We start from the raw sequence: 23,363 nt of genomic DNA on the forward strand, positions 1-23,363 counted from the left end.
TTTCTAGTACTAAAGAATATAAATATTATAATAATAAAAAAAAACACTTGCGATAGTTGTTAAAAATAGAAATATTAACTAATGACAAAACAAATATTAAGTTGAATGCTTAACATATATTTTTGCTTTTTGTTTGTAGACTAGGTACTCAGCAACTTTAATATAGAGAATCCCAAATAAATGTCAAGTTTATTTTGTATATTTCAGTTTCTATGCAATTTGCATAAAAGATTTCCCAACAAGCCCAAACTTGGCCCCACAACTGCTAATTAAATGTTATGTGTCTCATCACTCTTTGAATGGATGGCCAAGCAATTTTTTTGAGGTGAGCTTCAGTTTTCAAGATTGTCTAGAATAATTTGAACATGTACTATTAAAAAAACAATATTTAATATTATTAGTACCTTGCAGTCATGTCATATATATAAAAAAGAAAATTTAGAAATTATACTTATGGTAGATGATTTTTATATTATTTGATTGATTTTGATTGTTTTTTAGTATAGAATATGTGTTTTTTATTTGGATTCTATAGTGATGAATTTTTGTACATTTAAAAGGTTTTATAATACTTATGATTGAGAGATATTTATTTCATTAAAGTCTTCTTGTAATTATTCCAATCTTTATCTCTTATATATTGTACCTCTTTGCAAGTATGACGTGAAGAAAATCGACAAGAGTACATTTAAATATGACATACAAACAAATTAGTTTGTTTTTGTTTTGAGAATGAGAAAATATATCTAAAGTATTCAACTTATATGCGTGGTACATACATCATCAAAATCTATGAATAGATTGAGTTTGTAATGAATAATGCATTTCACAAAAAGTGACTTGATTACTTATTGTCTCATGAATGGTTTAATTTGGAGAGTAGGTTTTATAAACCTTGTTCTCTCTAGTTGAAAATATGGTATAAAGTAGATTTGTTGGAGGATTTTTTTTTACTATAAAGATGTGTGATCATGAACATTTTATTGTATTAAAGATATGGAATTTTCATAGTCTATATGATGGTTTGAAATGTTTCTTGATTTGATTGCAAAATTTTCTCATCAAAATTTCTACTCACATTTCATAATTGATCAGCAGGATATATCATCTTATGAGTTTCACCTTGATGGCGAATCATGGAGTGTGGTCCATAACATTGATAAAAAAAAAGTTCACATAGTCAAATTGAGAAACATTTGTGTTGTGTTATCAAATGTTATGCATTCTTTCCCCATGGACTTCGTGGCACCTCAATTTTTAATATTTGATAGTAAAGGTGACCCTTGAGCATGCATTTGAGATCTTTTGTAGCTACATGTCTACATTTTATATATTATGATAAGTTGTTAGAGTAAATTATTTCCATGCACATTAAAATTTTATGGTATTGAATGTTCTTTTTGCTTAATTATCTATCCATGCACTTGTTTATTAGACTAGAATGTTTACCTAAAGCAATTGAAAGTTAATCAAAGCACTAAATCTCATAATCAATAGATAAAAAAAAACATAATTATAATATACTCATTTATGAATATCGTTAAAGATGAAAAATATAATGATAATTAAAACCTTAGTTTGTGTTATCTTACTACATGAGTTTGGATCCAAGACTCTGCAAGTCATAAGATTTTCTATATTACTTGTACATTCATACCTAAAAAAATTTAAAATTAGATCTTTCAATGGTTTATCAATGTTGCACCTACAAATTTTATTTAATGATTAAAAAGAACCACTATCACATATATCTATATATATGCCTATAGCTCATATCTCACTTTTTACCTCTTGATTTCTCTTATTTTTCTTTATACTTTAAAATTTTATTATGCATTATTTATTATATTTTTCATATTGATTTTGTTGAGAATGGGTATCTCGAACTTACTGATCGAAATCTCGAACAGATGGCACTTGGTCTCTAAAATGAGCAGTTTACTATGAATAACTTTTGTGTTATTGATACAATAGTTGATAACTTTCATGTTATGTACTCGCCTGGAGCAACAATGATTTCGGTATAGCATCCAGGTTTGGTAAGACTCTACCAAGCAGTTCAGAGAAGTCACTCCTCTTACTGATGTCGGGGAGACAATTGATGTGTCTTGCTAACATGAAGTGGTCTATCGGTATAGCTTGTAGTTTCGGTATGTATCCCACAACAGTCAACCGAAGTTATGTTGCTACACTGACAAGCCCAAGTTCGATATAGCTATGGCAAAGACAAAGATTTCGATGTAGCTTGGGGTTTTTGTAAGATTATCTGAAGGAGGTAACGAAAGTTTCACTTTGTGGTGATAAAGGCTATATCGGTACGATGTTGTTGGAGTCTTGTCGATGCACTATTGTTTTCGGTGAGACTATGGAATTCGCTAAGAAATTTTTAAGGCATTGTCGAGGTGAGGAACATTTGCCGATAACCTTTGAGACTTGGTGGGGACCACGATGGACTTGTTTTGACTTGCTGATTTGTCTGCTGACGATTGGTGGAAACTGGAACGACTCAAAGGAAGTGATGGTGACAACATGCGTGTTATTGACAATCTGAGAAGTTCGATAGTTGGAAGATGTAGTAACTAAAACAAAATATTTTTCAACAGAGACATTTAAATGTCTGGAAAATAGTTGCAAGTGGTTGGATCGTGTGGTGATGATTTTTATCATTGTGCAAAAGAGGATTGTAGCAATCGATTGGTAATTCTGTAAAAAGCTAAATTGAAAAGCCGATTAAGATTGTAATCTTTTGTATTGCTACCTGAATAGAGACCAAATCAAAGCTTGAAAATCTGTAAACTTGTATGTAATTGTTTTACTGTAATACAAGGGATTACTTTGGTGTGTGGGGTTTTCACTCATAAGGGTTTTCCCACATGAAATCCGACATACATCTTTGTGTTTGTGTTTTTCATGTTGCTCTATTTATCTTGTATTATGTATCTTAACTGTTATAATTTGAATTGAAGCACTCACCTGCTTTACTTCACTAAGAATTTGACATTAGGAAGGTGTTTTCCGCACTCTGTTTTCCTTACAAGTGGTATTAGAGTTGGCCAGTTGTGTTATCCTTGTGGGTAGGACAGGCTTTTTGTGTTAATTCCGCAGTGGGAGTTTTGTACAGGTTTATTTAAAATTGCAAACTGAGATGGCAAGCACATCAGGAAGAGTGGACATTGATAAATTTAATGGCAGCAGCTATGAGTTATGGAAACTCAAGATGGAAGACATGTTGGTTAATAGAGACCTCTGGGTTGCACTGTCTAGATCAAAACCATCAGGCATGAAACAAGAAGATTGGGATATCGCAGATAGGAAGGCCAAAGGGCTAATTAGATTATGCCTTTCAGATTCTTTTCTCTTGAATGTTCATGAGGAGAAGACAACAACTTTTGGGTGAAAGAAACTTGGTGATATTTATCAAGGAAAGTCTCTGGTAAATAAGTTGTTCCTAAGGAAGAATTTATACTCCTTGAAGATGAGCGAAAGGACTTATGTGGTAGATCATTTAAATGCTTTCAAAATGATCGTTGCACAGTTAACTTCTATGGGAGATAAGATTGAGGATGAGGACTAGTGTATGCTTCTATTGTGTTCTTTGCCAAACACATGGGACCATCTGGTGATGGCTATTGGGAGTACAATAACCACTTTCAAAATGGAGGATGTGGTTTCTTCACTGCTCTCAAAAGAGGCATGAAGAAAGTCTTTTGAAATGGCCAATGAGGCCCTTGTTGTTCGAGGAAGATCAAAAGAGAAAGGAAAACAAATTAAAAGGACAAGAAGTCTAAATCCAAATCAAAGGAGAGATCAAAGTCTCCTGGGAAGAAGTCCAAGGTGAAATGATGGAATTGTGGGAAGACTAGCCATATCCAAAATGACTGTAAAGAGGAGAAAAAGAAGAATAAGAAGAACTCTTATGATACTAAATCTGCTCATAGTGATGCAGATGCCTTCATTGTTGCCTTGACAACATAGATAGTTGGCAATGTCTGGTTGATCGATTCTGGTGCATCTTTCAACATGACATCTCATAGAGAATGGTTTTCCAAGTATGAAGAGTATGATGGTGGAAAGGTTTACCTGGCTAGTGATTCATCTCTTAAAATTGTTGGTCGAGAAAGAGTCAGAATTTAGTTTCCTGATGGAAGAACAAAGGGTATTGATGGCATAATATACATACCAGGTCTAGCTTGTAGTCTGTTTTATGTTAGTAAGATGAATTATGTTGGTGTGAAAGTATTATTCTCAGAGGGTGGTTGTAAGATGACTAGAGTCTCTATAGTGCTAGCTAAGGGTGCAAGGATCGGTACTATGTTCAAGCTAGATGCACAGTCTATTGAATGTAATAGTGTCTTTGGAAAGTCAGATAAGGTTGCCTGGAAGAAGAACGTTGCAAGTTCAATGGAGGTTAAACTTCCTGCTAAGAAAACCATTCTTTGGCATCATAGACTCGTTCACATAGGAGAGAAGGGCTTAAAATCTCTGGAAAACAAAAACCAGGTAGAGGGGCTCGATGATTGTAACCTTGAATTTGAATTTTGTGAACATTGTATATATAGAAAGCAACATTGTGTTTCATTTTATTCCAGTCCTCATAAATCTTTTGGTTTGCTGGATTATATTCACTCTGATGTATTTGGCCCGGTTAATGTTCCTTCATTGTTGAATTCTAGATATTATGTTTCTTTTATAGATGGTTATTCGAGAAGGGCATTTGTGTATTTTTTGAAAAATAAATAAAAAATGTTAGTCAGTTTAAGGAATTTAAAACCTTGGTTGAAAATCAGATTGATAGGAAAATTAAATGCCTAAGGACTGATAATGGCAGTGAGTTCTATTCTGCAAAATTTGATCAATTTTGCAAAGACGATGGAATTAAAAGGCATAAGACCACACCTTACACTCCACAACAAAATGGAGTTGCTGAAAGGTTGAATAGAACATTGATGGAAAAGGTGAGAAGCATGTTGAGTAGTGTTGGTCTAGAGAAGAAGTTATGGTCTGAGGCTATGTCTACATCATGTTATTTACAAAATAGATCTCCCACTTCAGCATTGGTGGATAAAATGCCCATATAAGCATGGTCTGGTAAGAAGACCTCTCTGAGACATATTTGTGTCTTTGGTTGTGAGGCATATGCATATGTTCCTGATGTAAATAGATCTAAGTTGGATAACAAGGTTGTTAAGTGTATCTTTATTAGCTATAGTTTGGGAGTGAAAGGATACAAGCTTTGGAATCCGGTAACTGAGAAGGTATTGTACAACAGAAGTGTTATCTTCTATGAGCTAAAGACCACCTCAATTGATATGCAGTTTGAAAAGACAAAGAAAAAGGAAGCAGAAGTTGAAATTCCTCTAACTTTAGAAAAGGAGGAACTTCGAACTCCATGTGTACTTGAAAGTAAGGAGATCTCAAGCAGCTATCATAGTTCTGGTCAAGAAGAAGAACAAGAACCTCCACCTCAGCCATTGAGGAGGTCTACATAGGAGAGAAGACAATCTGATAGGTATGGTTTCTTATTGTTGGATACTAACTGTGCCTATCCTTTGGTTACTAACACTGATGAGCCTAGGACTATGAAAGAGGCAATACAAATGCCTTATTCAAATTCCTGGTTGGAGGCCATGAATGAAGAAATGGCTTCACTAAAGAAGAATGAAACCTGAGATCTAGTGCCCTTCCCTGAAGGTAGAAGACATGTTAGCTGCAAATGGGTATTTAAAAAGAAAATTAGTCTGAATGGCAGTGTGGAAAAGTATAAAGTTGAATTGGTTGCGAAGGGCTATTCCCAAGTTGATGGAATTGATTATGGAGAAATATTTTCTCTTGTAGCAAAGTTGACATCTATCAGATGTCTTTTGTCACTTTGCAGCAACATTTGACTTTGAGATTGAGTAGATGGATGTGAAGACAATGCTCCTTTATGGTGACTTGGAGGAAGAGATTTATATGTCCCAACCTGATCATTTTGTGGTAAAAGGTAAAGAATCTTTGGTTTGTAGTTGAAAAAGTCTCTCTATGGTTTGAAAGAGTCACCTAGAATGTGGTACTAGAAGTTTGATACCTTTGTGTTGTCTCTAGGATTTGTAAGATCGAAGTCTGATCATTGTGTGTATTACAAGACTGAGAATGATTATTTACTTATCATTGCTCTGTATGTTGATGATATGTTGTTTAATGGGAATGATGAGGGTATGATTGTTGACTTAAAGTCTTAGTTATCAACATGCTTTGAAATGAAAGATTTAGGTGCAACTAGGTATATTCTAGGGAAAAAAATCAATAGGGAGAGAAAGAATAGAAAGATTTGGCTTAGTTAGAGAAAGTACATTAGTACTATCCTAGAGAGATTTAACATGTCAGTCTGTAAGCAGTTAGTAGTTCCAGTATTACATGGAGCAAAACTCTATTGAAGATTGTCCAAAATCTATGTCTAAGATGGAGGACATGGCCAAGGTGCCTTATGCAAGTGCAGTTGGAAGCCTAATGTATGCAATGGTCTATACAAGGCCATACATTGCCCAAGTAGTGGGAGTATTAAGTCGATTTATGGCAAATCCAGGAAGACAACACTGGGATGTTGTGAAGAGAGTGTTTAGATACCTGAAAGGTACCTCTCAATATGCTTTGTGTTACCATGGAAATTTGGTTGGATTGCAGAGGACTGTAAGCATTCAGAGATATGTGGATTCTAATTGGGTAGGGGACATTGACATTAGAAGATCCACCAATGGATACATATTCACATTGAATGGTGGTGCAGTCAGTTGGATGAGCAAGCAACACTAGCTATAGTCGCTTTGTCCACAACAGAGGCAGAGTACATGGAAGCAACTTGTGTATGTCAAGAGGTTGTTTATCTTAAGTGTTTGTGTTCTAATGTTGGGTTTAATGTGGGACAGATTTCTATTTATTGCAACAGTTAGAGTGCCATTTGTTTGGCAAAAAATCCCACTTTTCATGCCAGGATGAAACATGTTGATGTACAATATCACTTTGTTCATGACATAGTGGAAGATGGAAATGTTAATCTGAAAAAGGTAGATACTATGAAGAATGTTGCAGATGCATTGACAAAACCTGTGAACACATAAAAGTTAAAATGGTGTGCCAATTTGATGGGCCTTGGAGCCCATGAATCTCATTAATTTATAAGTGTTTTGGAGATACCAGTAAGTTCTTCGTCAAGTGGGAGAATATTGAGATTCAGTGTCTCAAACTTACTAGTTGAAATCTCAAATAGATGACACTTGGTCTTTGAAATGAGCAATTCAGTATGAATAAATTCCATGTTATTGATACAGTAGTTGATAACCTTCATGTTATGTACTCTCCTGGAGAAGCAGTGATTTCGATATAGCATTTGGGTTTGGTAAGACTCTACCAGGTAGTTCGGAGAAGTCACTCCTCTTACCGATGTTAGGGAGACAGCTGATGTGTCTTGCCGACGTGAAGTGGTATATCACTATAGCTTGTATTTTCGGTATGTCTCCCACAACAGTCAACTGAAGTTATGTTACTACACCGACAAGCCTAAGTTTGATATAGCTTTGGTGAAGTCCTAGCAAAGGAAATGATTTCAGTGTAGCTTGGGGTTTCTATAAGATTGTTTGAAGGAGGTATAAAGGCTATGTCGGTATGATGATGTTGGAGTCTTGTTGATGCACTATTGTTTTCGGTGAGACTATGGAATTCACTAAGAAAGTTTTAAGGCGTTATTGAGGTGAGGAACATCTGCTGATAACCTTTGAGACTTGGCGAGGACCATGATGGACTTGTTTTGACTTGTTGATTTGTCTATTGATGATTGGTGGAAACTGGAATGACTCAGAGGAAGCAATAGTGACAACATTCATGTTATTGACAATCTGAGAAGTTTGACAGCTAGAAGATGTAGTAACTACAACGAACTGCTTTTCAATAGAGACATTTAAATGTGTAGGAAATAGTTGCAGATGGTTGGATCGTGTGGTGATGATTTCTATCATTGTGCAAAAGAGGATTGTAGCAATCGATTGATAATTTTATAAAAAGTTAAATTGAAAAGTTGATTAAGATTGCAATATTCTGTACTGTTGCCTGAATAGAGACCAAATCAAAGCTTGAAAATATGTAAACTTGTATGTAACTGTTTTACTATAATACAAGGGATTACTTTGGTGTGTGGGTTTTTCACCTTTAAGGGTTTTCCCACATGAAATATGATGTACATCTTTGTGTTTTTGTTTTTCATGTTGCTTTGTTTATCTTGTATTGTGTATCTTAGTTGCTATAATTCGAATTGAAACACTCATCTGCTTTACTTCTCTAAGAAATTGACATTAGGAAGTCATTTTCCGCACTTTTCTTTCCTTACAGATTTCACCTTTTATACTTGTTCACATGATTTTCCTCAATCACTTGGTAGAATTTTTATTTCCCTTTGCATATGTTCTCTTAGATTTATTCACATCCTTTTTCATATATATATTTTTAATATATTTACCTTTACCTTTGTGTCACATATTTTTTTGCAATCCACCTTTACCTTTGTGTCACATCTTTTTTTGCAATCCACCTTAAATGTCTTATTATCTATATCCTCAATTTCATGACTTTTTCTTTTTACAATTTTTTTTCCTATAATCCTTTTTGACTTCCCATTGTTATACATGTTACATGCTTTCATGTTTATTATGCTTTGTTGAGCTAAACTCATATAGATTGAAAGAGCGAACAATTTTGAAATATTAAGATTAATAAATTAGATTATTCAAGGAAATATTAAGATTAATAAATTAGATTATATCCTTGAATAATAAAGAATTTTCTCTATAATATGTTTTACTAAATAACACAAAGTTCAATCCCTAGATCTATAGACATTATATTGATGAAAGTGCATTGGGTACCATCTCTTTCAACTAAATTGCACACTATCCAATTCAAACCATTATATTGATGAAAGTGCATTGGGTACCATCTCTTTCAACTAAATTGCACACTATCCAATTCAAACCATGGATCTCTTCACCCTTCACCTATTTGATGTAAGAATAAGGGACCCTCTAATGTTTTATTATTATATTATTTGACTTGAAAAAAAAAAATCTTTAAGAATCCTAATACATATTAATTAACTAATATTGGACATTTAGGCCTTTCACTCTACATGATTTTGAATGTGCATGCTACAAATGTTAGATTGTTTATGGACCAAAATGTATAAATATTTTAGTCTTGTATATGAACTTGAATATATTTAAAGCTCCCCCAAATTATGAAAGTCTACAAAAATTTCAGTTGGATTCCTTTAGGTATGAATATGCATGCCACAAAAAGATGACTATTCAAATTGGTAAGTCATTAACATATAAATTTGAGTACTCACCTTAATGAATCAGCAATTTTATCATCAATATGATAACCATAATATTTTCTATTCATGTATGTATTAATCTAGTTGGAAGAAACTTCAAAATATTTTACTATTTTTGTTTCCCATAAATATATTGAATTCACATAGAAGTGGTGTTGATATGGTAAGATGCTTGGATATGACATCATATGACCTTTATTCTAAAACACAATCTCTTTAGTTGATTTTCTTCAATTTATAAATCGAAAAACAAATTTTCAATCTCACAATCTTTATTGTTAGTTTATCTAAATAATTATTCAAAACTAACATCATTATCATAGTTGTAAAAGAGGTTAAGGTAATATTAGGTAGGAACACCCTTAAATTTATTATAAGTTTGATATTTAAAAGCAAGAATGTAACATTTGATAATGTTTTATTTAATTGTCTCTTTGTTATTTTACCTTACAATCTTTTCAAGAGATTGTTCTTATACAATGAGCCTAAGAGAAACAAAAGGTTTGGTAATTTTTCTAGGATCAATAATTTCTCAAAGACCATTTTCTCATTTATCTTTCCATCTCCCAAAAGCTACATATTGAATCCAAAAGTGGGTGTGTGATGGTATTTTATGTGGACGGATTTGTTGTGGATTGGATGAGTTCCTTGACCATTAATCCAAGAGATTAGTTGTAACCATGTCATTAACCAAATCTATGTAATTTTCTTGATATGTGTGAAGACATTTTGATCTTATTTGATAATATTAAATTTTGAGTTAAAATATTTTGATGTTATGTTACACAAGACATTTCTAGCCATATATTTGAGAGCATGGATTATTAGTTCATATTTTAGGTGACAATAGTTGTCATGTTGTTTAGAATGGGTATCAAAATAAATTTCACCACTTTGCACTTATGATTCTAAGATCAAGGTTCTTCAATAAAGCTCTCACCCTCCTCCTTTAATGCCTACCCATTACTTTACAATAGACTAGATACCAAAATTAATAAAAGATTGAATCAAACTATCTATATATAAAGAGAAGTACTGAAGCATAAAGCAACACCTTTGTAGACTATGTTTAATATATTAATAAAAATTCCTTCAAGATCCATCCTTCGAATATGATGAATGGATGAAAAAATATAAACATCTATATAAACCAATGGAAAAATATAAACATTTATATAAATCAAAGTGTCAACCACTTCAACTGTTTGATTGTTTCCTTGATTAAAGATGGAATTACTTACCAAAGAAAAATGAAAGAATCTTTACCCTACTTTGCTCCATTTTTTTTTCTATTTATTTTTATAAAAATAATACAAACTACACAAGAAAACAAATTCAATGAAAGTAAATAGTTTACATGACAAAAACTAAAATAATAATAAATAGCTCTCAAATATATGAACTCAATGAAAGGTGGAATTTAAGAACACTAATACCTAGGCATGATGAAGATGGAATAGGAGTACCATTGGATAATCAGCTTATGCACATATATATTTTTAAAGACCCTTTGTACTCTCTGAATTGTGTGTATTGACTAGGGGAAAGGAGCCAATAGTCGTTATAGGACCAATAACCATCATCTTTTTGTCAACCTCACCCCCCATTAGTAGACATAGTAGGAGCCAAAAAAAATGGCAATGGAAGGTCCATTAATAAATATCACATGCACCAATAGTGGTGCATTTTTTAGCATTTTTTACCATAATTAGCTCATTACTAGGACATTTGTGTACCACTATTGGGGCATTTATCCATTACTACCGGCTATTTTGAGTTATCTATTATTGGCGCAGAGACGATCATGTACTAGACCACACTTTGAAATGTATAATTTTTTACCTTTGTGCACATAACGAATTCCACAATGTGCATCATTACTACCCACAAGCCAAAACAATAGCGTTAAGCAGTTAAGTCGCATACAGAGAGAACCAAAAAAAGTAGTCAAAATCGGATGAACCGTTTAGGAGCTTAAGATGCGTCAAGTTAGCTATGGTGACTATTGCCTCCTTTCCCTTAGCCTTAATGAACAAAACTCCAAATAATTGTCTGGTTTGTTTTGGATGGTCATTATGACTGTCAAGCAATTTTTTGGGATGGGCTTTGATTTTCCAAGGGGGACATGGCAATTACAATTGTTGTAGTGTTGCAGGATTTTCAAATTACAAATATGAAAAACATTTAAAAATGTGAGTCAACCCCTGATTATCCTCAACCGTCCATTTAGTAGCATTTTGTCAATAAGCATTTCTCTCCTTAAAATCACTACAATAGTGGTATAATCAAGGTTATTTTAGAAAAGATGTTATGGACAAATTTAATGGAAATCTATTTTCATGTTATTAGTTCTAACTTAAACATTGTAATAAAGAAGAACATCAATGATGATAGATAGAACTTATATTTTGTGTTATAAATGAACATATTTCTAACATGAATATCATTTGTATTTGAAAGCAAATTAGCGAGGACTTGGTTTTAGGTTTTATATACATTGCAAGCGCACAAGAGTTGGCTAATAACCTAGTAATAAGATGATGAAATTTTTTGTTTTTTCACCTTAGTTGAATGACAACTTATCATTCAATAGAAACTTGATAAAAAAATGATTATAAAGGACAATTTGTAGCATAGCCTTGACTCACAATAGAAGATAAATGGAAAAAGAAAAATAAGTTTACCTAATAGTATGCCCTATCAAGTCACTTGAGAAACCTCTCAATTCCATAGCATATATTTATTTGCATGGATCGAGAAGAGTAAGAATGATGACGACCAATATTGGGATTAAAAATCTCTAATTTATTATATTTGTGATTCCAAGCTTCTCATTTACAAGCTATTCAACACATAGTGAGTTGCCACAATATTGGGTGATAGCTCAACCATATTAAAATCACCAAACAAAACCTTAGAATCAAGTTGCAATGATTCTATTATTCAATACAAAATATTAGATCTTTCAATGGTGTCAATAGAAGCATAAATATTCATAACTCAAAAAAATGGTTATTTTAATATTAAAAAGGGACCATAAAACATGATAAGTGCGGTCCGAATCTTAATTAACTAAATTATGTTTTTTTATTAAAATAAGCAGCAAACAAGGGTGTTGACCATATACAAACTCAGAATGAACAGTTCACTTACAACAACCCATAAACAAACCAATGTCAGCAAAACAAAGGCTAGAACAGTCACTTACAACACACTAATAGTACAACTAGGAACCCACAACAAGAGTAGGAAAAAAAGGCCACAACTTAGGAAAGAGTATGGGAGGAGGAAGAACAACATTACCATCTATGACTAACAATACTCTAGGCAATATTATTGTTTGGACCATCATTACAAGTGTGACCAAGAGGGAAAACCCCCTTAGAGGGTCTGTTAGCACTAGGAGCAGATTGTTGACCATTAATCACCAAAGACATAACTAAAATATGTTATTGGTTATAAGAAATTATAATAGCAACATGGTTCATGATCACTATGCATAGTAGCTAATAGGACATATGACAACATATACCAAAAATAAATTAAAAAAGCTCAAAATATTTGATACTTGTAAAACAACAAAGATTGAGGTTGGGATTTTTTATTAAATATTTTGCATCATATACTTTATTTTAATGTTTATTTAACTGCAAACATCTCATTAAAGAAAATTCATGGAAGATAAGAGTTAAGCGGCATGCCAATGCTCTCAAGCCCATGAAGAACTTCATAAGTATTCTTTAAAAAATATTCATCTATAATTATTTCAAACAACTTATAGCTTACCATCTCAAATGTTGGGCCTTGGGAGTAACATTTTGTAAATGTTATTCAGTTCTCAATTCAAGATGCAAGTTATATTCAAGGTTATCTTTTCTTTTAACTATGTATTATATATTTAATATAATAAATCTGATTATCTTCTTTTATATTGCTGGTGAGAGAAGCATTTATTGATTTCGATGTCCTTCTCACAAATGTCGATTGATATGTATATGTTAGCAGGGAGGATCAAGCAATGCCTTGACCGGACATGTCTTTTAGACATGATCGATCAAGACATTACTTGATCGCACCCTTTGACTTATCATAGGATTTACCAATCGGTGTATACTTAACTAACCACCCGATACCAATTGGTGTATACTTAACTAATCACCCGATACTTAATCGACATGTCTATTATATGCAAGACAACCGATATTAATCGGTATGTATTAGTTAATCCCGATAACCATCAATGTTCATCGTTTAATATATCAACCGATATTAATCGGAGTACATTGCTTAGCCCGATAATAATCGGTGATCACAGTTAATATGGTAACCGATATTAATCGGAGTGCATACGTTATAATGTAAATCGACAATCGATATTTTGTGCTATGAGATTTGCAATCGATGATTATTGATAGTTAAGCATTGATCGAACTTTACAAGTAGATTGAACATATACAAATGAAGAATGATCATCAAATGAAGGAACAATAGCTTGAAGTTTTTCATCATAGTTTATCGATAGGATAAATGATTGAATGAGAGACTTCATTTATCTCTCATTCAATCATTTATCTTACCGAAGCTATCATGCATTAACACATTTGTCTAGCACAAATTTGCCAAGTTCCTTCATCTCGTGACTTGGATCGAAAGAAATTTTAATATTTGATCAAAAATAAACTAGGGGAGAGATTACTTAACTAGTAGTTTGAGAAGATTGAGCACTAGCATGCAACCCAATTTATTTTGTTACTCACCTCTTTCGACGATTCACTTAAAATGGTTGTGAAACAACATATTTTTCTTTGCTAATAGGCTTTGAAACTTGTAGACCAACAACTCAGTTTTGAGGTCCACTAGATACTTGACCTTTTGTTTAGTTGTTGCAATTATTGTTCCTGATATTAACTGTTATCTTGCCCCCTTTTCATTATTTTGACGAGTTTCCTTAGAAGGCTCACGAGTTAGCTCAGATCATTAAATGACATGGGGACAATCTTTGGTTTTTTTTTCCCTTCATCTAATTAGCACTTGTAACACATGTTCTATAAGTTGAGAGACATAACTCTTTGAGTAAGACTTTGCTCATTTAGATTGTTAGTAAAGTTTGTGGAATCCTTGAACAAATTAACCTCAACATAAACCATTCTTAGGAATGAATAAAATAGTTATTTGACCAACATATACAACATGACGTAAAGAGGTTGCAATGTGGTTAAGAAAATGCTAAATGCACAAAAAAGTGTGTGAAACTCAACCCACACTAAATCTTGGAGGGCACAATCCTTAGAGACAATAAAATCTTAAGACTGTAGGGAAAAATCACGAGAAGGAACTATGAAAAACTCAAAAGCCATGTTAAAAAGTGGCCTTTGTAAATTTTACCTCTAAAACATTGGAAAGAGGAAAAACATTATTGGTAAGGCTTTTAACAATTTCCCTCCTTACCCATTGAAGGGACCCAAGTGGAATTAACCTAGCTTTTGAGGATACTTTCTTAAGGGATTCTACCAACAAAACACACTTCTAATGTGAAAGCCTCAAGCCACTTGTATACATCATCAAAATGAATAAGTTGCCAAATAACATCATGAGTAGAGGATTTACGTTCATACTCCAGTTTTGAGATGAACTTTCAAGATCTTTTCAAAGGTGCCAAAGGTATTGGAAGATTTACCTCATACTCCACTTTTGAGATGAACTTTCAAGATCTGATAAAAGGTGCCAAAGGTATTGGAACATGTCGAAAACCGATAATCTCAATTGTAACTTATGATCATTTATTAAAATACAAAATCACTCAAAAACAAAGATTCTTTTAAAAACTTTCAAATAAATACAATAAAATACACTACTTGAAAATATAACATGACAAAGATATAACGGAATAAAGAGCATACAAATTAAACCAAACCAAAAAACCCACAAAGAATCTATTTTATAAAATTATTTATATTTGATTTATTTTTTTATAAAAAAATATTTTTTCAAATAAACTGTGTAAATGTTTTTAAATTTCAGAACTCTTAAAAACAATTTACATACTTTGCTCAAAATGTTATGTTTGACTTCCAAGCTATACTGATGTTCAATTTGTTCTCTAGCTGATAAAAGTCATTAATCAACTTCTTTTTCAATAAAAAAGAAAAAGAAAACTTCTTTTTCATGGGAAAGTATGCATAAATTTATTATTCTAAACCACTACATTTTGTCTTGAAAGGTTAAATATAATGTATGCTGAAGGATTAGAAGGAATAATTTTCTGCCCTTAATAAAAATAATTATTAAATTGATTTTTTATTTAATAATTATGATATTCCTATCAAGATTAATTACATAATTTTTTAGTCAAACTCATATACTCATATTTTATAAATAGTAGTTCATATGAATTCCAATCTTTACATTTAAATGATACTCAACAAATCCATTTTAATCTGATTCAACTTGATTCAACTTTTTCAACTGCCTTTATTTTCAATTATCTTACACAAATTGTGCTCATTGCAAATTACCATAATACAATACCACCAGTGACCCATTTTTTTTAAGTGAAAAAAACCAAATAGCTACAGATTTTCAGTAACCCATAATTGATTTCATAGCTCAGAAGATCACAAGGAGCAAACACTGCTGTTATCTCAAAGATCTTTCAACTTTCTATTAAAGAAAAGCAATAATCTTACACAAACCCTGTTGCTGCAGAAAAATACAGAACTAGCTTTTAACAACAGAAAACCAAGCCAGCAAACAGTTCATTCACATTTTTTTGTGTGGCTCAGATGACAAATACAGTTTAGAAAAGGTAGTTCCAAAAGAATTAGACTGGTGTGTTACTGAGGAAGGATCCCAAGGCCTTCAAATGTGATGCCCTTAAAATGTATTCATGGTATGCTGCTGCTGCAAGTGCTCCAACAAATGGGCCCACCCAGAATATCCACTGCATTCATATGAATCCAGACCCACATTAAAAGTTGTGTCTTACAAAATCAAAAACCCATTGCATAATTAGATAGACATGGTACAGAGTAGTACTCAATTCTTACCTGGTCATCCCAGGGCTGCTGGTGGCCATAGATGACAGCTGCTCCAAAACTCCTAGCAGGGTTGATGCCTGTCCCTGTGATTGGAATTGTTGCCAAATGGACCATGAACACAGCAAAACCAATTGGTAATGGAGCCAAAACCTGTATTCAAACAAGCTATCATCAGCCCCTTCCTAAATCACCACTTTAAGATTTCTCTTCTGTTGCTATATGTCTTAGTGATGAATCATAGTGTTTGATTCGAATCATGGACAACAAAAACTCTACATGGTCTAATCTGGAAGAAAACATATTGAATATATTAAATCAATCAAAATGTAACAAATTTGGGAAGACACAACTTACAGGGACATGGGAGTCACGAGCACTGCGTTTGGGATCTGTGGCAGAAAAAACAGTGTAAACTAGTACAAATGTACCAATGATCTCGGCACCCAACCCCACACCCTTTGTGTAGCCATTAGCCACAGAATTGGCTCCTCCTCCATATTGGGTATAGTAGGACTTCTGAAAGGCCTTCACCAGTCCACACCCACATATGGCTCCCAAGCATTGAGCTACCATGTAAAGCACAGCCCTTGGCAAGGACACCTTCCTAGCCAAAAACAGGCCAAATGTCACTGCTGGATTGATATGCCCTCCTGCAAATACCCATCAAAGAAACCCCATATCTTCAATAATGATTGAACCAGTGAATGGAGTGTGACCTAGAATGTTGAAGAAAACAACTTACACAGTCCTTCAATAATGATTGAACCAATAAATGAAGTGTGATCTAGAATGTTTTGAAAAAAACAACTTACACAGTCCAAACAAGCAATGCATACTAACATCATTTACTGTCGAAATCATATATCTGCGGTAATAAAATTCCTAATGCTAGAAACAAAAACGGGTGTATGATTTCTATGGAAAGAAAAACAGGGGGAATGATTTGTATGGAACTTTGTATGGAGTGTGATTGTTAATGTTACAAAAAAAATTCACACAAACCATATATCTTCAATTATAACTCACAATAGTAGTAGAATTGCTATTTCTTTATGATGGGCGATGAAGTGTGATCCCTAATGTTTAAGGGAAAAAATTCATACAGTCAAAAACAAAAGCAATGCATATTAACATCATGGAATGTACAAATCATGTCTGCAGTAACATAATTCCTAATGCTAGAAACTAAAACAGGGGTATGATTTGTATGGAAACAAAAACAGGGGCATAATTTTTACGGAACTTTCTATGGAGTGTGATCCTTACAGTTAGGTCTTTAATTATAGTTCACAATAGTTGTAGAATTTCTACTTTTCCATGATCTATCATGGAGTGTAATCCAAAACATTCAGGAAAGCAACTCACACAATTGAAATCAGACTAACATCATGAACTGTCTGAATCATATGTCTACACCAATAGAATCCCTAGGCACAAAAACAGGGGCATAATTTCTATATGGAACTTTCTCTCACCTGAGATTCCTGCAGTGCAATAAACAAGCACAAATATCATTCCCCCAAAAGACCAGGCAATTCCCAAGAGCCCAACACTACCACAGCCAGCACTGTTTCTCTTATGCCCAATTACGGTTGCAACTGTTATGTACAAAAACAACAATGTTGCAATGAACTCTGCAATCAGTGCACGGTAGAATGACCAGAGCTTGAACTCATTCATATCAAAGAAAGCAGCAGGTGGGGGGTCTTTGTAATCCTTCGCCACAAAACCCTCCTGCTCCACTACTTCTTCATTGGCCATTTTCTCTATCAAAACACTGCTAAACTATCTTACAACCTGGTTTGTTTATACAAAGAAACAGAGAGAACTCAGGAAGAAGAAGCAAATTGGTTTGTGTGGTCAAGAAAAAGGTGTGGCACGTGAACTATTTATGCTCAAGGAAGGGCATTCCTAATGTGCCCTACTGACCACCGTCTCTGTCAAATGTGCATTGCATAACCCACTCAGAGCTCATCAACGCTCATCAACGGGCAATTTTCTATAGTAGATTAGGACAAAATTGGGACCGGTAGCCGACCATTCTCATGCCGGTCATCTATCTTTTGGTACGTTGGAAACACTAATTGAGATAACACAGATTACCCACTCATTGAATAAACCTAAATGTCCGGGAAAAGAAAAAAATTTCACAGCTTGGATAGCTGCAGACATACCCAACTGCTAGCTGTGCGGTCGGGAGGAATTTTGATAATTATTATCTTATGAGAATGCCAATCTAATGGTGATGTCACTGGCAATATTTAATGGATTCCAAGCCCAACACATTTCTTTAAATAAAGTTTAAATAAAGTTTGCTAATATCAGGTTTGCAAATTTTTTGGATGGAGGATTTTTTATTCATAAAGTCATTTTAGCTATCCGACACAAGAGCACGAGTCTTAGACTGAACCTCTTGGACTATGAACCAAGGATTGAGGGGTTATCCATTTGGTCAAATTCGTCTGAAACGATTTGCAATTTTAAACTAACCATGAATAGCTAAAAATTAGTATTTCAAATTTTTATTATTTATCGTAAATGTGTTATTTCCACATTTTATGAATTGATAAGGAACTAGTAATAAATTTGGCTAGGTGAATAGATAAGGGGGATACATAGATTGTAAGGGCTTATTTCTACATTTGCTTTTGATTGAGACTCTAAATGATAGAGCATGCCATCTATTTGATATGATTTATAATCATTCTCTCCTTGATAGAATAGATATGAATTCTCATACAATAATGGTTAAAATTTGGTTGTTTGTTCTTTCTATGTTATCTCTTTGTAGTTATAGATTGAGCATTGGTAAGGATGTGGTTAGGGTAAGAGAGTTTAGTTAGTGATTCTATTGCATAATTGTAAGGGCTACATAGACAAATTGTAAGGGCTCAATTTACATTTTCTTCTGATTGAGACTCTAAATGATAGAACATGTCATCCATTTGATATGAGTTTTAATCATTCTCTCCTCCTTGATAGGACGTACTATCTAAATGGGCTAGCAAATTTAAGGAGGAACATGAATTCCAGTTGGAAGATATTCGAAACCTTGTCATTGATGACATAGAAGATGTGGTAGTTGGTGGCATCCCCGAAAATTTTGGACAATTGGAGTGTTAGATGTAGGACTTGCTAATTAATATGACAATGAAATGTAGTCACTCTCGGTTTGTGTGGAAGGCCGATATAGTATAATCTGACAACACATTTACAATTTGTAGTGATGTAAAAGGACTTCGGCAATGGTGAAGGTTAGCTTGCTTAGGAAGGAAGGATTGATAATCATTTTGCATTAATGAATAAGCAAGGGTGTTGTCATTTTGTTATAGTAGCACTATTGCTTTTAGTTGCAGAAGAACTGTATTCTTAGGTGTTGGGGTGGCGGAAATGTAGCGTGCGACTATGGAGGTGAATTTTAGTTTCAAAACACAGAAGAAGCTTGTGCCTTTTGTGGGAAGCACATCCAACAGACGATTATAGGGGCTTTTCCTCTACAAAGATGATCGTCTGTTGGAAGTGGTGAAGCTAATGCTGAGTGAGAACATTGTTCACATCAGCTATAGATATCGAACCAATATGGATATTTATTCTTTTATTGTGGCGTGGGGGCTAGAATTTGGAAACATAGTGGACACGGTCCAACAAGTCCTGAAAGAGCTCATTGCAGAGGATTATTTGGAGGGCCTCGAGTCCATTCTTGAATGGGTCATCCTGGGGGTTGGAATTGATGTTTCTGAAGGTGTCAAGGAGCAGGGAAACCCCATTCCCTTTGTTCGAGGCCTAGAGGATGAAGTGAAGGAAAGATGCAAAGAAGCTACTTGGCATGGATGGGAAGCTTTTAAAATGTTTGTTGGGTTGATGTGGGTTGAGGAAGCATTACAAGCAGCACACGAGATAGCAAGGGTGGAGATGGGACCAAAGTTGCGACCGCTGGCCCATACAGAGCGAGCACGACGAATTCTTGACAAGTTCAATGAGGAGAACCCGCATGAGAGATAGATTACAGTGCACATTTTTGTTTTGATTTTTTTGAAGTTAGGTTACAAGTTCATTGCTAGAATTCTGATTATGTTAGATGCATTTAATGGACGCACAATGAACTGTTATTTTGTGCGTCTCAAGTTTTGTAGTGATGTTCGGTAAACATGGAGTAGTGTTGTTTTTGGGTTTGTTAGATGCAGATATTTTGAACTTTGTATTATCCTTTTTGTTTATCAATATAATCATAGACTTATTATCGACCAAAAAAAAAATTGTATTGCCAAAAACTTATTTTCAATATCCAAAAGTTAGATTTACAAAGCAATTTGGTAATATCAAAATTGTTAATATAAATAAATAAAATACATTTATTAGTATAATACATTCATTTATTTATTGTGAAGATATAAAGTATAATATTTTTTATTCTGATATTCTAATTAATTGTCCCAATTAGATACACTTTTAAAGAAAAATACATATTCTATATAAAATAGTTAGATTAATTAATCAAGATTATTGATTTATAATTAATCAAAATTTATGAATTGAAATTGAAATAATAAATGCTAAATTCAATGTTGAAATTAAATTAATTTAAAGTTGATATTTAATTAGATTTGAAGTGAGAAAATGATGTAGCAATCGCTTAACTACAATGTTGAATTTTAGGGATTGTCTTAAACTCTATAAATTGATATTTGCTTGAGAAAGGATACTATTGAGGATATGAGGTCAAGAAGTTGGGAAAAACTAAGAAGGACAAGCAGGACACAGCTTCAACACTGAATATATCAGCTTATTGAAACAAGAGACCTCAGACCATGACCATCTAAGACAACTACGTGGTGCATAAAACATAAAACATATCACCAATAAGTCGCAGTGTCATACTAAGAAAAAATTGCTTATTGAAGACAAACAGAGGATTCTCAGTTTAAGCTCTCTAAAAATGTCATTGACACTGTAAAGCCACACATACATTTGTAACCAGAGAAGTCATGTCAATAGCACAAGAAGAAATAGAAAGCCCATTTCATTCACAGATGTGGGTGCACAAGAAGCCTCTAGAATCTTCTCTTGATAGCAATAGCATGAACAAATGATTCCTTATTAAATTCTTAACATGTCCTTGAAGGATTGATGACAACAAGCAATAATGCAATATACCTACAATGATGTATAGTGATGCGATAATCTCGGATTACTACTGTCATTACTATACAATAAATTGACTTCAATGATTCTTAGATATTTCTTTTATGTTTTCAAATGAATTCATGTAATGAATAAATGCTCTTGAATACAAATGTGTGTTAAGTCTATTTATAACAACTACACAAAGTTAACTAAATATAAATTTACATATCAAATGTAAGAAATCAATACAAATCTAAGTGTTAATAATGTCAAATACAATTTTATTTTTTGATTGAAATTAATCTTCAAAAATCAAAACAAAATCAAAATGCAATAATGTCTTAAAAGACCCTATTAAAATAAATCTAAAATACGAAAAATTATTTATTTATATTTTTCCCTTAACTATATATAGAAAAGAATAGCATTAATAACAATTAATTTTATTATTGTGACGATATCTGTGACTCCCGCGATTCCCGCCCAGGCTTTTTCAAACAGCCCTGTGTCTGCGACTCCCATGATTCCCGCCCAAGCTTTTTCAAACAACCCTCGCTCCCCTGTCAACGCAAATGGTGCTTTTGCTAGGGTTGTCGTTGCTGTGGGTAGTGGTGGGGGTTGCTCTGCGCCCTCTACAGTTGCCTCCCCTCTCCTTTCTGTTGAACGTTGTGTGCGTGATGCTCCCCTGGTGGTGGGTTGTGCTGGTTCCCCCGCGGTTGGTGTCCTGGATTCGGTTTTGGATTTGGACGCCCTTGCTGCTGCTGCTGTTGATGCTCAGGTTAATAGAGACTCTCCTCTTACTGGTGGTGCTATTGACGACCCTCCTACGTCTGCTAGTGCTCTGCCCAGACCTTCTTTTACTGGGAACCGTAGCTTTGCTCGTGTGGCCAAATATGTTGCCCATCCTTCCAAGGGGGTTCGTCCTCTTCCTTGTGCCAAGACTTCTCCTATTGTGGTTTGTGGCCAGGAGGTTGTGGAGAATATCGATTTCTACCAACACAGTGCTTTGGTCTGCAGATTTGTTGGGTTTTGGCCTTCCCTTCCAAACCTTCATCATTGGGTGAGTGATTCTTGGAAGTTGTTTATGGCATTGAGCTTTTCCCGTGTGCTAAAGGTTTTTTCATTGCTTCTTTTACCTCTACTCTTGACCGTGATTTGGTTCTGGGAAAGTTGTGGTCTTGGGGGGATCACTCTCTCTCCATTAAACCCTGGTCTTCTTCCTTCAACCCCCTTACTGAATCTCTATCTATTCGTCTGGTTTGGGTTCACCTCCCCAATCTCCCCCTCCATTTCTGGGAGCCTTCTTGCTTTGAGGCCATCAGTAACTCCATTGGTAGTTTCCTGAAGGTTGACGATGCCATGACCTCCATGGGTCACTCTAACTTTGCTCGCCTATTGATTATTATTGACATATCTCTAGCCCTCCCCAAGGATGTGGTGCTTATGGTTGAAAATAAGCCATGAGCTCAACCGCTGGATTATGAGGGCCTCCCCTTTCGTTGTCGAAGGTGCTTCTCGACGGGGCACTTAGCTTCAAACTGCTCTCTCTCCCGCCGCAAAGGCGCTGCTACTTGGTGGAAGGATGCTACTAAAGATCACTTGACAATTAATGCTTCTGATTCTGTCTTGGTTGAATCCTCTCGAGATGAGGTGCCCCTTATTGTTGATGATGCCTTTGCTGAGGTTACTACTATGTAGACTCTTCCGTCCCCTTGGCTCCTACATCTGTTGCCCCCGATCCTCAGCTTCGCTCTTCTCCTGGCAATTATGTTCTTCTTCAGCAGCAGTTTGTTGTTTTTCTGCAGCATCAGTCTGCTGGTGTATTGTTGCAGCAGTCTGGC

At 34.2% G+C, this 23,363-nt stretch overlaps 1 protein-coding gene across 1 annotated transcript; it reads right to left on the reverse strand.

Moving 5' to 3' along the window:
* Positions 1–15,997: 15,997 nt before the first annotated feature.
* On the reverse strand, positions 15,998–18,349 carry LOC131076889 (probable aquaporin PIP2-8). Its single transcript, XM_058014233.2, has 4 exons — positions 17,874–18,349; positions 16,753–17,048; positions 16,408–16,548; positions 15,998–16,301 (listed from the first exon to the last, which is right to left on the reverse strand). Exons 1-4 carry the CDS (start codon positions 18,157–18,159, stop codon positions 16,182–16,184), a joined length of 843 nt encoding a protein of 280 aa, XP_057870216.1. The 5' UTR covers positions 18,160–18,349; the 3' UTR covers positions 15,998–16,181.
* Positions 18,350–23,363: the final 5,014 nt, after the last annotated feature.

This window comes from Cryptomeria japonica, chromosome 10 (genome assembly GCF_030272615.1).
Source record: "Cryptomeria japonica chromosome 10, Sugi_1.0, whole genome shotgun sequence".
Taxonomy (NCBI): domain Eukaryota; kingdom Viridiplantae; phylum Streptophyta; class Pinopsida; order Cupressales; family Cupressaceae; genus Cryptomeria; species Cryptomeria japonica.

What these genes read in the sequence shown, in the direction of transcription:
- LOC131076889 (XM_058014233.2), bottom strand. Translation starts at nt 18,159, where the DNA reads ATGGCCAATGAAGAAGTAGTGGAGCAGGAGGGTTTTGTGGCGAAGGAT. An exon ending in TTGCACTGCAGGAATCTCAG is followed by an intron (nt 17,049 to 17,873) that starts GTGAGAGAAAGT and finishes GGGTATTTGCAG; the next exon opens with GAGGGCATATCAATCCAGCA. An exon ending in AGCAGCCCTGGGATGACCAG is followed by an intron (nt 16,302 to 16,407) that starts GTAAGAATTGAG and finishes ATATGAATGCAG; the next exon opens with TGGATATTCTGGGTGGGCCC.